At 34.4% G+C, this 14,186-nt stretch overlaps 1 protein-coding gene across 1 annotated transcript in view; it reads right to left on the reverse strand.

Moving 5' to 3' along the window:
* Positions 1-200: 200 nt before the first annotated feature.
* The window catches only part of Cip2a (cellular inhibitor of PP2A), a 30,233-nt gene continuing 16,247 nt past the window's right edge, over positions 201-14,186 (reverse strand). Inside the window, exons 14-21 of the mRNA XM_028867463.2 lie at positions 11,432-11,624; positions 10,951-11,025; positions 10,748-10,858; positions 7,330-7,526; positions 6,236-6,349; positions 5,925-6,007; positions 4,699-4,838; positions 201-3,318 (exon numbers count right to left, since the gene is read on the reverse strand). Coding sequence (XP_028723296.1) covers positions 3,148-3,318; positions 4,699-4,838; positions 5,925-6,007; positions 6,236-6,349; positions 7,330-7,526; positions 10,748-10,858; positions 10,951-11,025; positions 11,432-11,624 — 1,084 coding nt within the window. The 3' untranslated portion in view covers positions 201-3,147. The remainder of the gene's footprint in view (positions 3,319-4,698; positions 4,839-5,924; positions 6,008-6,235; positions 6,350-7,329; positions 7,527-10,747; positions 10,859-10,950; positions 11,026-11,431; positions 11,625-14,186) is intronic.

The following is a 14,186-nucleotide window of genomic DNA, read 5'->3' on the forward strand; positions in this document are numbered from 1 at the left end:
TTGAATTATATTTGAACTCAGTGAAAACTGAAAATGTATGATTATTAATCTATAATTGAGGGAAATACACATTTAATATTTACTGGTAATCATTGAGAAAGCAAAAGAAAGTGATATACCTCATGATTTAATAATACTTAAACTAGAGAATATGGAAGGAAAATAATATACCAAAAATACCATGATTTTTAAAAACAAAATATCTTCAACATTAAAATTTTTCCTTTTATTGAAAACAGATAATTTTCTCATATACCATATCCTGATTATATTTATCCCTCCCAACCTCCCCACCTCCCCTTTCATCTAGATCTTCTCCATGTCTGTCTCTCATTAGAGAACAAATAAGCTTCTAAAAATACAAAATAAGATAGAATAAAACCTAACATATCAGAATAGGGTAAAACAAACAGAAGGAAAAGAGCCCAAGAAAAGGAACAATTAAACTGATGACGATGCAGAGACCCTTGTTTGCACACTCAGGTATGTCACAAAAACATTAAACTTGACTCTACAATATATAGGCAAAATCATGCAAAGAGAAAAAGTAAATCTGATTTCTTCCTAAGATACATTACCTTTCTATCTTTTTATCCTCATATTAAATTAGTGAACAGCTTAGAATAAACTTTAATCAATCAAAAGAACATTATTTATGCAAGCTGTAAGTAGAAATAGTGAAAGGAAATATGATAGTATGTATTTTAGAAAACCTATCCCCCAAGAAATTTAAGCAGATCTGAGTAATAATACTACTGATAAATTTCTAAAGTTTGTTTTTTTCTTGAGACATGGTATACATATACCAATCATCTCTAAATCCTCTACTATGATAAAATAGTGTGAACCTAACTAAAACCTTTTTAGAAAAGAAAAAAAAAACTTAAATATAAACTTTGGCTTTTAAAATCCAAGGTACATAGAACCAGAAACAAAATCACAAGCAGAAAAGTACCCAATATACTAAGTGTTGAAATGAACAATAGGAATGATAAGACATGTGCTACAAGAAACAAAAGAAAGTGATGAAAGATGCTTTTCCTTCAGAGAGGAAAGACGGAAATGACTGCACTTTGCGAAAGGCTACTAGGAATGTAGTGGAGTACAGCTGTCCCTATTCACCTGAAGAAATACTCTAAAACTCTCATAGATGCCCTGAACCAGTGAATTCTATATGTACTATGATTCTTCCTATGATACATATTATAAAATTTAACTAATTCCTGTTCTACCAAACCCTATGGTTTCATCCATATGTAAACTAAGACTTCACCTTGAACTTGGGATCCACCTGTCTCTGCTTTAAAAGCAAGAGTTGAAGGCATACACTACTATACCTAGCTACAAAGCTTAATTTATAAATTAGGTACTTCAAGGAAATAACAATCGACAATAATTAAAAATGGTAATTATAAAAAGGTGCTGTAATGAGTTATTTAATTATAGTATTGATCTCAAAATATAATTATACCTATCCCACTTCCCTTAATTATGATACATAGTAGTTATATCCAAACTGACTGCTTTTGCATGTTTTGGAGCCATTATTAAGTACTACAAAACAAGGGTTAGTTGAATACAGCATTATAATACTTGAAAACATGATTGATAACTGAGTTAAATAGTAAGTAGCCAAATTGCAGGTAGACTATGCAGTAGATACATGATGGATAAAGAGATTATTCTTGATCCAAAATAGAACAGGAAAATACAAGATTTCACCAACTCAGAATTGTGTGCAATTTAAAACTTAAATATTACTATTTCTATTTTTTTCAGATAAGAGTTTGCCATTGTAACTGAAACTACAGTACTGATCTAAAATGTTTTCATAAGCATATCACATTCAACATTTTATTCAAGTGAAAAGTGCTAAAAAAAATCCCTTGTGTGACTGAAATACCTAAATAAGGATACTTAACTTTTGCTTTAAAAGCCAATGGCTCAGGTTGGGTATTTAGCTCAGTGGTAGAGCACTTGCCTAGCAAGCACAAGGCCCTGGGTTTGGTCCTCAGCTCCAGAAAAAAAAAAAAAATGAAAAACTATTTATGTATTAAATGTGTATACTACAGGAAATAACATTTCTGACTGTAGCTAGAATAGAAATCCAATTACCCTTGAAAGCGAGAATGGGTTTGTCAACATACCTAATGTTTTAAAGAGAAAACACAGCTGGATATAGTGGATCACACTTGTAATTCCAGTCCGTTGGAGGCCAACGCAGGAGATCACCATGAATTAAGACCAGCATAGGCTCTATAGTGAGTTCAAGATCAGCCTGGATTAGAGAGAAACTGTATCTTAAAAAGCAAACAAAAAAAACCAAAAACAACAGCAAAAAATAAAACAGAAAGTGAGTGAGTTAAATACATACACCTTAGGTTACTATATGAGATGTCCCAAGGAACAAAAAAATAAAGCAAAATAAAAAAAGCCAAACAAAAGAACTAAAGAAAGCCGCAAATAATTCTACAAATTATTAATTTTAAGCTGACTTTAATACATGGGCACTTCCCAATTTTTAAACATTATTTCTGGTAACTACTGCATTGTTTTCAAATTCAGAATTTAGGCTTTACATTATTTTATTTTAAATGCAGTAATAGAAACTCCTTTCAATCTACTATTTTGTGTTAACTTTAGAGAGAAATTAACTTAGTATCAGACTGTTTCTTTTTTTACCAATTGATCTTAACTGATTCATCTTCAAGACTGTTCTATCAAGAAAGTTTAATTTAACAAATATATCACTTTGTGATGACATTTTAGTCAATGAAAAACCATATTTATTATGACAGTCCCAAAAGATGACATTGTAGCACTCATAATCTATGTGTTCACTCAAACATGTTTACACATTTATGAAAATGTACTCATGGTTGATATGAAATAATCCATGAATATAATCATAAATGAGAATACATAAGACATGTAAGAGCAAACATTAGAGAAACCAAATCACAGAATCTAAAAATTCATATTTCAAAGACCAAATAAAACATGTATCAAATTAGGAATTTTACTAAGTTAATAGATAGTAAGCAAATGATAACTGTTTTGGAGTCACAATTTCCTCCATTTACTGCCACCTCCAATATATAAATACTTCAAAAGTACTCATTTACAAATTCCCCAAAGCCACAATGTTTATATACTGAGATTCACAGTTTCTGGGCTTAGTTTTCCACCACTTAAACTGTGGATCATTGCTATCATGTGAGAATGTTTGTTCAACTCGTCTTGCTGAAGTTTCACCAAAGACTCCTTCTCTTCCAAACGACCTTCTAATTGAGCCTTCTGCACTTCTAGGGAGGAAGCCTAAGAAGTAAGGAAGGAATAAGAAATAGAGAATAAACAGGACAGAATGTTTTTTTCACCTGAGATATTTTAAATGTCTTTTATTCTTTACTTGTAAGAATCACTTTAGGACAAATTACATTTATTGTATTTTAATTAAATTACATAGTGGAATTTAAGATAAATTAATAGAAACTGGAACTTTTAAATTATCTTTTAAAGCCAATGATGATAGCCAGCACTCAGGAGGCAGGTGGATTTCTGTATGTTAAAGGCAAGATTGTTTATATAGTAAGTTTGAGGCCAGCCTGGGCTACAAAGTGAGACCTGTTTCATACACAGACACACACACAGGCACAGACACACAGACACAGACACACACACACACACACACACACAGACACACACACACACAGACACACACACACACAAAGCCAGAATAGCAGCTATAATTTTTTTTTTTTGCAAAAAAAGTACATACTAAATAGTACTTAAAAAATAACCAGATTAATGCAGATATAAATACTCCATCATGTTTAATGCCCCTTATGCTATACTTGTTCTGAATAGCTGGTCTTGAAGTTGGGCTATTCTTATCTTCCTGGCAGTAAATGGGCTAGAAAGCACAATTCACAGCTAACTCACAATCATATATAAAGAATAGATTAAAATTCACAATGTATGCCTATTATTTGAATTATATATAACTTCAGACTCCACTTCCTCATCAGTAAGTTACAAGTGTTAATATTTGATATTTATATTTATCAGAGAAGATAATCAACAAAATAATTTTAGGCGTTCTCTGCAAATTATAAGGCTCTAAACAAATATACATTCCTTACCGCTTGTGTAAGTAAAAACAGAGCCATCAACCTATATAAAGCTACCTGCATGAAGAAAGACCTATGAACCCTTTCTATGTTCTCTACACACTTAAAAGCTATAAATATGCACTTAAGAAATCTTTAATGACTTTAAATTAATAAAGAACCAGAACATTAACCTACTGTGGCGGCTTGAATGAAAATGGCCTGCATAGACTCACAGGAAGAAGTACTACTAGGAGGCGTGGCCTTGTTGGAGTGGGTGTGTCTGTGTTGGAGGAATTGTGTCACTGGAGGGGGCAGGGGCTTGAGGTCTCAAAAGCTCAAACCAGGCCCAGTGTCTCACTCTCTGTATCTCCAGCACCATGTCTGCCTGTGTCTTGCCATGATGATAATGAACTCTGAACTGTAAGTCAGCCCCAATTAAATGCTTTCCTTTATATGAGTTGCCTTGGTCATGAAGTGTATTCACAGCAATAGAAACCCTAACTATGACATCTACACATGTTCATTCCATTAAAAAAAATTTTTTTTTTCCATTTTCCTGCAATGAAAACTGAAGAGTCTTTCTTACCTTAATACTCAACTCTTTTCTTATCTGTTCTGTTCTGCTTAATTCTTTCCTAAGGATATCAATGGTTTCCTGCTTATCTTCCTTTTCTTTTTGTAAAACATTAATCTTTTCTTCTTGGGACTTTGCTTTTTTATGCAAATCTAAAAACAAACACACAAAAAGCCATGCACTTAAATAGATACTATAAAAGAAAAAGAAGATGAGGAAGACGATCAAATAGCTTGTTGGAAATATGTTTATATAAAATTTACTGACTTAAAAAAAATACTTCAAGGGGAGAGATGGCTCAGAAGATAAAAGTGCTTACCATCACCTGAATTAACCTCTGGAACCTACCACATAGGCAACCACTATCCTCCACAAAATAAATGTAAAGAATAATTAAAGCGGGGGGGGGCACGCTTAATACACTCACAACAGCATTTAATTCAGCATGTAAAAGAAAAAAAAAAAAAAAAAAAAAAAAAAAAAAAAAAAGAGAATAATTAAAGCAAAACACTCCCAAATTCCTTTTTACCAGTATTGTATATAAAAGAGCAAGTCTTTATGTCTTTCCCCACTTCCTCTGTTCTAAACAAGCATGGCAAGAAGGGCACGGGTGCAGAATGAGGACAGGATGGGGACGGGACTGGACATGCAGAGCTCAAGGGTTACTGGAAAACAGAGATCACAAAACATGGCAAATAAAGAGGGCTTGGTCTCTGTGTAGTAAGAAGGTGGCTCAGAACAATAATGGTCATTTTACAGATGAAGGCATTTACAGACTTGTAACTCTAAGTTATCCAGTGCTGCCACCTGCTGTTATGATAAAAATTTTATTTTAAAAAGGGCTATTATTTCTTGTAATTCCTAGAGTTGAAGAAAAATACCCACTACATTTTCTACTTGATCAAACAAATGAAATGCTTTAATGAAAGCTCAAAGAAAAGGGAAGTTGTTTAGGAAGTCATTTAAAAAATGAAGTTGGGGCTTAAGAGATGGCTCAGTAGTTTTGAGCAGGTAGCTTTTGCAGAAAATCAGTTATCCAAAACCTCTTCCATGACCACTTGTACTCATGTGCATATATTCTAGCTATCTTTATACACAAAAGTTGAGAATAATAAAAACAATATCCTTAAAATAAATAAGGGAAGTAAATAGTAGTAATAAACTAAAACCAATGCTCTCATTTTCTTGCAAAGCAAAGTATGCTGAAAACAGACAGTGTCTCAAACAAAGCCACTTACGTGATAATTTACATTCTCTGTCTACTAACTGGCTCTGGACTTCTTTTCTCTGTTCTTCTTTCTCCATCAACTGAGCAATAGTTCTAAAATTATAAAAGAAAAATTATTGAATAAAATTATGTATACTACTTTAACCCCCCCAAAAGTATTAAGTAAAAGTTTTAATTACTTATAAATCTGACAAATTTATATTGTAAAAGAAGAAAGGTCTATCTACTAGCTATCAATAAAAAACAATATTCTATGTAGAAAGAGAATCGTTGTCTTTCCAGAATGACAAATAATTAGAATACAGAATTAGAGGATTTTACTTTTCATTTTGTTGCTTGAGTGTTTCATTCAACTTTTTCACTGTCTCAATCTGTTTATTCAGGGACTCGCACGTAGTCTGTAAGTCGGTATTCTTCTTTTCAGTATTCTCATTTCTAAAAAGACAAGGAAGTGTCTCAGCATCAGAGGAAAGCAGCATGGGGACCTGGAAATGCCTATTGAAATTATAAATGCTTATGCTCTTTCACTACACAATTTACCTAAAGAGCTCACTGCATAGCACAGTAAACTATACTCAATGGTAATACAAGGCAGCTGAAGTAGTACCTCAAATTTCTGTGGTGTTAGGTAAAATGACATGAAATTCCCAATATTTAACTAATTTTGACTTGCTGAAATGACCAGTCTGTTCTAATATTAATATTAATTGTGACAATTAAGTTCATTCAATAATTCCTTTACAACTACATTTGGATTATGTGTGTGTGCAGGAGGGGGTGCATGTGTACTGTGGTGTGAGTGTGTGGATGTTTGAGTACATGGGTTCTCTCCTTCCACCATATGTATTCTGGGGGTCACACTTAGGCTTGGTGGCAAGTGCCATTATACACTGAGCCATCTTGCTGGCCCCTCATTCAATAACTGTTAGAGCAGCAGTGCTTCACGATCAAGCACTACTTGTTCCAGGCCATAGAGATCAGTCAGTGATCAAAATGACATAACTTGTCTGTGAGCAGCTTACTTCCCAGATATAACCTGTGACTTTAAAAATACATAGAGACTGTTGGTCTGTGGAATATTAGTTATATACTTGCAGGGCTAACCATTTGGTATCAGAAAACCAACTGGTCTGCCCTTCTCTAGACTAGACTATTTCTCTGGCTACCAGAATTCCTTAGTTGCCTGCAGTTCTTTGTGTAGGACTGAGGCCTCATGGTCTTTTCCCTATGACTTTGACACGTCTATTGTTGTTCTTATTCAGCTCATGTTTAGGCAGTCTTAAATCTCTGAAGAATTACATATTTTACGGTGTCATGACAATTTAAGAAATATTTTTAAAAATTATTTAGGGTTGAGGAAATGTGGCATGTTCACTTAGGTTCTAACTTTACAAAGAAACTTTTACTTAATTTACCTTTGAACAAGTTCCATGTAGGACTTTGTCAATATTTCATGTTCTTCAGCCACAGACTCTAACTTCCTACTATGTTGAAAGAGATGCTCAATATCACTCTGGGCTCTTTCAGATTCCAGCTGTTGTGACTTCAGCAACACACTAAGCTCTTCGTTTTTTCTCTCAACTTCTCTTAACATACCCGCAAGTGTTCGTGCCTCAAAAGAAAATGAAACATGTACTTTTTCACTATCACATATACAAACATCATGCCAGAATGCTTGGATAAAAATGTATCACATAGCTGTTGGTGGTTCCACTGGATTACTGTGCCCAGTTATCTTGGCTTAAGTACACTATGTGATGTTGGCACAACAAAACTGTCTAACATACTTCAAAGAATGTATTAAATAATGCACACATGTAATATGAGCATACATTATTGTTGATAAATTACACAATTTAAAAGAGCTACCAAATATCTAATTTAGCATCTGTTGGACTATAGAAAACTGTATTAGTTGTATATTCTTAACTACTTCCAAATCTGATTCAGGTTGAAAATCAGAATTATTTCAGATTCTTCAGAGTTTTGGAATATTCCACATACACAACATATACATGAAACCCACATCTAAACACAAAATTTATTTATATTCCATATCCCTCATATATATAATGTGAAGGTAGTAATCTTATGCACTGTTTTAAAAATTTGTGCATAAGTTTCATAGTGGAGAATTTTCCACCCATAACATGACAGCATTCATCCAAAAGTTACTTTTAAAAATTGCATTATGCTTATTTATTTATTTATTTATTTATTTTTGTGTGTGTGTGTGTGTGTGTGTGTGTGTGTGTGTGTGTGTATGTGTGTGTGTGTGTGTCTGAGTGCATGTATATCACTGTGCATTTGTGGAGTTCAGAGACTAACTTGTGGAAGTCAGTTTTCTCTTTCCACCATTTGTGATCTGAGGACTGAACTCAATTTATCAGAATTAGTGACAAAGGTCTTTACCTACTGCTCTACCTCATTTTAACATTACAGATTCTGAAGCATTTTGGCTATCAAAAATTTGAATAGTGAAACTATACCATTATAAATTTTAATTTAGTAGATTTTTCTGACAAAAGCAATTTCAGCATGATCAGAATAATAGATATCAATACAAAGACAAAAAAATTAACTTTCCATATAGTATTCAGATGAAAAGATACAGTCCTTAGGGGTAGCCATCAACACTAAACTGCTATGTTTATATACATTAGTTTCTTCATTTCAGGTAAGAATCAAGAATAAGATATTAACATCATTGATACTGATCTAACATTTAAAATTAAGCTGGCATTAACTAATTAACTAGGGAACACAGTCTAAATAAGCAGTAATTAAGGAATGGATACTATCTACCACTTTGTCTTAAAAATGCCCCCAAAGACACACAATGTAAAAGGGTACTATGAGAAGTGAGAGGAATAAACTCTTTCAATATTACTAATTTCCTTTCTTGGCATTTAGAAGTTCAATGTATCAGTCAAAACAAACAAAAGCATGGTAAAATATAGGGGGAAAAGGACATTAAACATTCGTACTTCTTTTTAAAACTTTTTTATATTTTTAAAAATAAACACTAGAATATTAAAAAGGGAGGGTTTATTTTTGCAGAAAATTATGCTTTTATATTATTTTAATACAAGTGCTGGTTAGTGTTGTCACCTTAACAGAATCTGAAATGACCTGGGAGATGGGTCTCTGTGGATTATCTGATTAGGTTAATTGATGTGGAAAGGCCCATCTCAATTTTGGAAGGTACTCTTTATCCTGCAAGGGAGCCAGGAATGCATGAAATGGAGAAACTGAGCAAAGCATTAGAATGCTTGTCACTCTACTCCATGACTGTGTGTGCAACGTAACCTGTCACTTCACTCCTAACACTTTGAACACTTGGATAAATCCTTTCTTCCTTCAGTTGCTTTAGTCAAGGTATTTTACTTCAGCAACAGGAAAAGTAACCCAGACAAGACATGATCCACGGATAGAATACACGCTTATTTCTCCCTCCTTCTTTTCAGTTAGATTTCTTTTAATTTTTAGGATATCTTTATCCTGAAAATATTTTAAGTATTTTACTTATCAGAGATTTTAATCCCTCTTTCAAACTCCTACAATTTTATAATTTATTCATTGAAGTAATGAATACATTCCATGTGAATCTGCTAAGAATTTCATATTATTAAACAAAGTTTTAACCCATAAGGTAATTATCATAAATACATTAATCATCAAACTTATAAAGCACTTACCATATGCCAAGAATTGGGACTTGGAGATTCAGAAATAATCTTTACTATCACAAGTAAGGGTGGGAGGTAATATGATTTTCATATGCTATGGGAAGTACTATGAAGAGGCAAGCACAAGGTGGAGGCACAGGAGGAGAGGCAAACACGAGTAAGAAAACAACCATAGAAGGCTTGTGGATGTGGGCACTTAGACGAAAACTGAAGATGATGAGGTATTAAGCAAGAAAAAAGGTGCTCTAAATAGGGTTAAGGAAATTCAAAGTTAAGAAGAAAATATAAGACCATGGTTAAGTTCTACCAAAATGCAAATCAGTATAAGCAGTTATCTGCAGTTATTGGCAAAATATGGAAGATGTGGAGTGAAGTGATATTTTTTATTTTTTGTCAAATTAAGGAATTTCAGTGACATCTGAGAGCAATGACAACTGCCCTGAAACACTGGAGATAGGATGAGGCACTCCTTGAAATACCCTTGGGAACTGCCATAAAGCAACAGGGACAAAACACAGACACCACTAAAGTGCAGTGTGTCTGAGTAACAAACAGACTTAAGGTAGGAAAACTGTATCAAAGTTAAGTCTAATCAGCCAAACCTGGTGAATAATACCAGAGGGAAATGGTGATTTCCAGGTTTCTAAGTCAGTAAACTCAAGCTGTACACAGACCACTACACTATAAGTTTATTTTAAAGCCAAAGGTAAGTACTTTACCACTGATTATACAGCGTTTCAAGCATTTCCCAAATGACTAAATTTGGCAACATAGTTTATTTAGTGCTGGGGGCGGGGGTGGGGGTTGGGAGTTGGGGAGATCTCTGCTTGCCATTAACTTGGGAACATTGACTTTTAGTAATGGTTGAAACTATACAACAGAAAAATAAGGAAGAAAGGGCTCAGAATATAATAATTCTGAGGATCTCTGACATCAATCAGGTTGGAAAGAAAATTGAGATGATAATGTAGCTAAAAGTAAAGGGAAGAGAGTTACAAAAGGAACTACTTGCATGAAATGCTCAAGGCATTTAACCTCAGTTTCAACATGTGTTAGTCAGTCACATAATTGTAACTAGTACTGTACATGCTTTTTATTTCACTGTGAAAGCATCAGACATGCTTTATTTCTATAGTGTACAGACCTCGGTCTCTGCTTGAGTTCTTTGACAGCGATACTGAGCGATCAGTCTGTCAGCCTGTGCAAGAGCCAGGGCCTTTGCCTCCAGGAGATCTTGTAACCTGCTCTCTTTCGACTAGAAGAAAATACACTGTTAATGTCCATTGTTTAGGAAAACATCTGTGAAATGCATACATTATTACACAGTTAAAATAAGCTTGTACTCACGGCCAATGTGGAAAGTTTCATTTCATAAACATCCATTATGTCAGATATTCTTATATCATTAATCTGATCCTTCACCTGGTTTTAGAGAGTTAAAATTAGAAAATTGTAAATTTGACAAAAGAAAAATGAAACTATTTTGCAACTAAATCATTAAAGCTGAAGAGTAAAAATATATGTTCTTTCAGGTGGATAACAAATATTTCACTAATTTGGCTATCTCAGCAAGATTCAATATTCATATGGTAATGTAAAAGCCATATGTTGGGCAGGCAGGAAGGAGGCTAGAATAAGAATGACAGCTGTTTTTTAAAAAGTGTTTAAACTTTATACTGTTTCTTTTCTTTGAAAAACATTCAGATTTTAGTTTTTATGTCAAGGGATAAAGTTTGCATCTGTAGTTGTTTAAACAAATGCTATAATCAGAGCTGACAGTTGGCCAGTACCAAGCACAAGCCCATTTACAGTGCTACTTCTCACTCACCATCACTCCGGCCTGAAGTTTTTCTATTAGCTCCTCAATGTTCAAAGGAGCATTATCTTTTGAAGGAGGTGGTGTTAAGCACTTTGCTGATGCTGGAAAATAGTGATTTAAGGGCTGCAAAGACATTTTCCTGGGCAGATGCTCGGTTTCTTGCTGTCTGTATATATTGTTTGCTGCTATACTTTCTCCAAGTCTGAATAAGAGTCAGGAAGAAAAAGCAATCACAAAAACAGAGCAAAAGGCCGAGAGTTGTTATAGAACTATGGTAGTATTTGAAATGAGTCTTCTTTGGGGACTATACATCTTGAAATATATTGGAAATCATTTTTGGTAACCATAATAAAGCAGTTTGGAGAAACATTCTCAATTTTCCTGAGGACTCTTTTCTACTTACTATATGTGACGATTCCATATTTGGTTTGGAGGCATTCTAGCACTAGTTAGTGAGGGTAGAGTATTTGCAAAGAGTACAAAGTTACTGTATTACTCAGAAACACCTTCTTATCTTAGATGGTATCACCTGGTCCCATCTATACTCTCCTCTGACCCTTTTTCTCACACAGTATATCCTCATCAATCTTATTTCTATTCTGCTCCACTAAAAGCCAATCCTGTTTATGTCTCAAGGCCTTTGGATGATCTGTTCCTTTGTGTGAAACTATCAGAAGAAGGTTGATTCCTTCTTACCATAAGATCTTGGTTCAAATTCACCTCTCCAAAGAGGTCATCATTAATGCCCTATGTAATATAAATAATTAGCTATTCCTCTCCACAGTGGTGGACATTATACGAACCTTTAATTTTTCTTTTTTTTAGTAATAACAATATAAGATAAAACAAAAACTAACACATCAGAATTGGACAAAACAAACAAACAGAAGGAAAAGAGCCCAAGGAAACACACAAGGATCAGACTCCCAGTTGTTCACATACTCAGGAATCCCATAAAAACACTAAACTGGAAGCTAAAATGTATTAACAGAGGACTTAATGTACACTGTACAGGCTGCCTCAGTCTCTGTGAGTTCATATGAGCTTTGACCATGTTGATTTCGAGGGCTTGGTTTTCATGGTGTTCCTCATCCCTCTAGCTCTTACACTCTTTTTGTGTCCTCTTTTACAGGTTCCCTTACCCCTGAGGGGAGGGATTTGATGGAGACATCCTGGTTAGGGCTGAGTGTTCAAGGTCTCTCACTCCTCACTCTCTGCATACTGTCTGGCTGTGGGTCTCTATATCTGTTCCAATCTGCTACAGGAGGAAGCTTCTCTGATGATGGCTGAACAAGACACTGATCTATGAGTATAGCAGAATGGCATCAGGAATCATTTCACTGCTGCATTTTTATAATTTTTCTGAATGAACAGAAGTATTTGTTTTCACTCTAGGTCTCTGGGTTGTCTACTCTCCCCACTATCTATGTTCTCACCCACTCCAAGATTAGTTCTTTGTGTAGGGCTGAGATCTTGTGGGCCTTTCCTGGTCCACCTTGGCATGTCCATATAAAAACAAATACATATATGCATGCATACACAAACACGACACATATATGCATGCAATGACAATTAATTAAAGAAGAAACCATGAATTGGAGAGTAGGGAGTGGTGTATGAGAGGGCTTTGAGGGAGGAAAGGGAGAAATGTATTTACGTTATAATATCAGAAATAAAAAATATTTTGCTAAACATATTTGTCAAAATTTTAAACTTTTTGGCTTGGGTTTTTTTTTTTTTTATTAAAAATATTTATTAGACCATGTGTGAAGCTGAGTTTGCTTTTTCCCTCCAATCCAATACTACCACATAAACTAAGGAGTAGAATTCTTATTGCATGGATATTTGGCTTAGATATTTGCTGTGGGATAATGCTTTTTGTACACTGGTTTAATAAAACAATGATTGGCCAGTAGCAAGGCAGGAAGTAGAGACAGGATAAGCAGACAAGGAGAATTCTGGGAAGAGAAAGACTGAGTCAGGAGATGCCAGCCCACCATCTAGAGAGCAGAATGGTAAAGCCACAGAAAACATGGCGACATATAGATGAACAGAAATGGGCTGAGTTTAAGTGTAGGAGCTAGTTAGTGGTAGGCCTGAGCTAATGGCCAAGCAGTTTTAAATAATATAAGCCTCTGTGTGTTTCCTTGGGTCTGAGTGGCTGCAGGACAGGCAGGTGGGAGAGATTTGTCTTGACTGTGGGCCAGGCGGTACACAGGAAAACATCAGCTACAGATATTAGCTCAATAGTTCTTTAACTTTTAATTTATGACTATGTACATGAGTAATTCTGCAAAATGCAACTAAAGTCACTTAACAACAGACAGCATGGATTAACAAACTCATCTCTTACATTGAGAGAGTGAAAGTTGCACAGATAACAGATATTAAAATGAATGGTGTGGTTTTGGTGTAATAAACTATTTACAAAGCAAAACCTTGTTCACTGGCCTGCTTATTGACCTCTAGTTTCAATTACTTAAATGACTTTTACAAATTCTATTATATAAACTACTTAAAGTTCTAAAAATTAAATCCTAAGTAGATTGTAGTAACCATTCAATTTACATATTGTCTTCCCCTGACACACAAACTCAATTTAAAACAAAACAAACAAAAAAACTGCACAGCATTTTCAGTATACTATTATCTGAAATGAAAGAATATGGTAAATTTTTTTGGCCTGGCCATCATCTACTCCATCTTATGATAAAACACTTAATATTTCAGTATTCCCCCTCTCCCCCACTGATCTTTCCCAGCT

Source organism: Peromyscus leucopus, chromosome 12 (assembly GCF_004664715.2).
Source record: "Peromyscus leucopus breed LL Stock chromosome 12, UCI_PerLeu_2.1, whole genome shotgun sequence".
NCBI lineage: Eukaryota > Metazoa > Chordata > Mammalia > Rodentia > Cricetidae > Peromyscus > Peromyscus leucopus.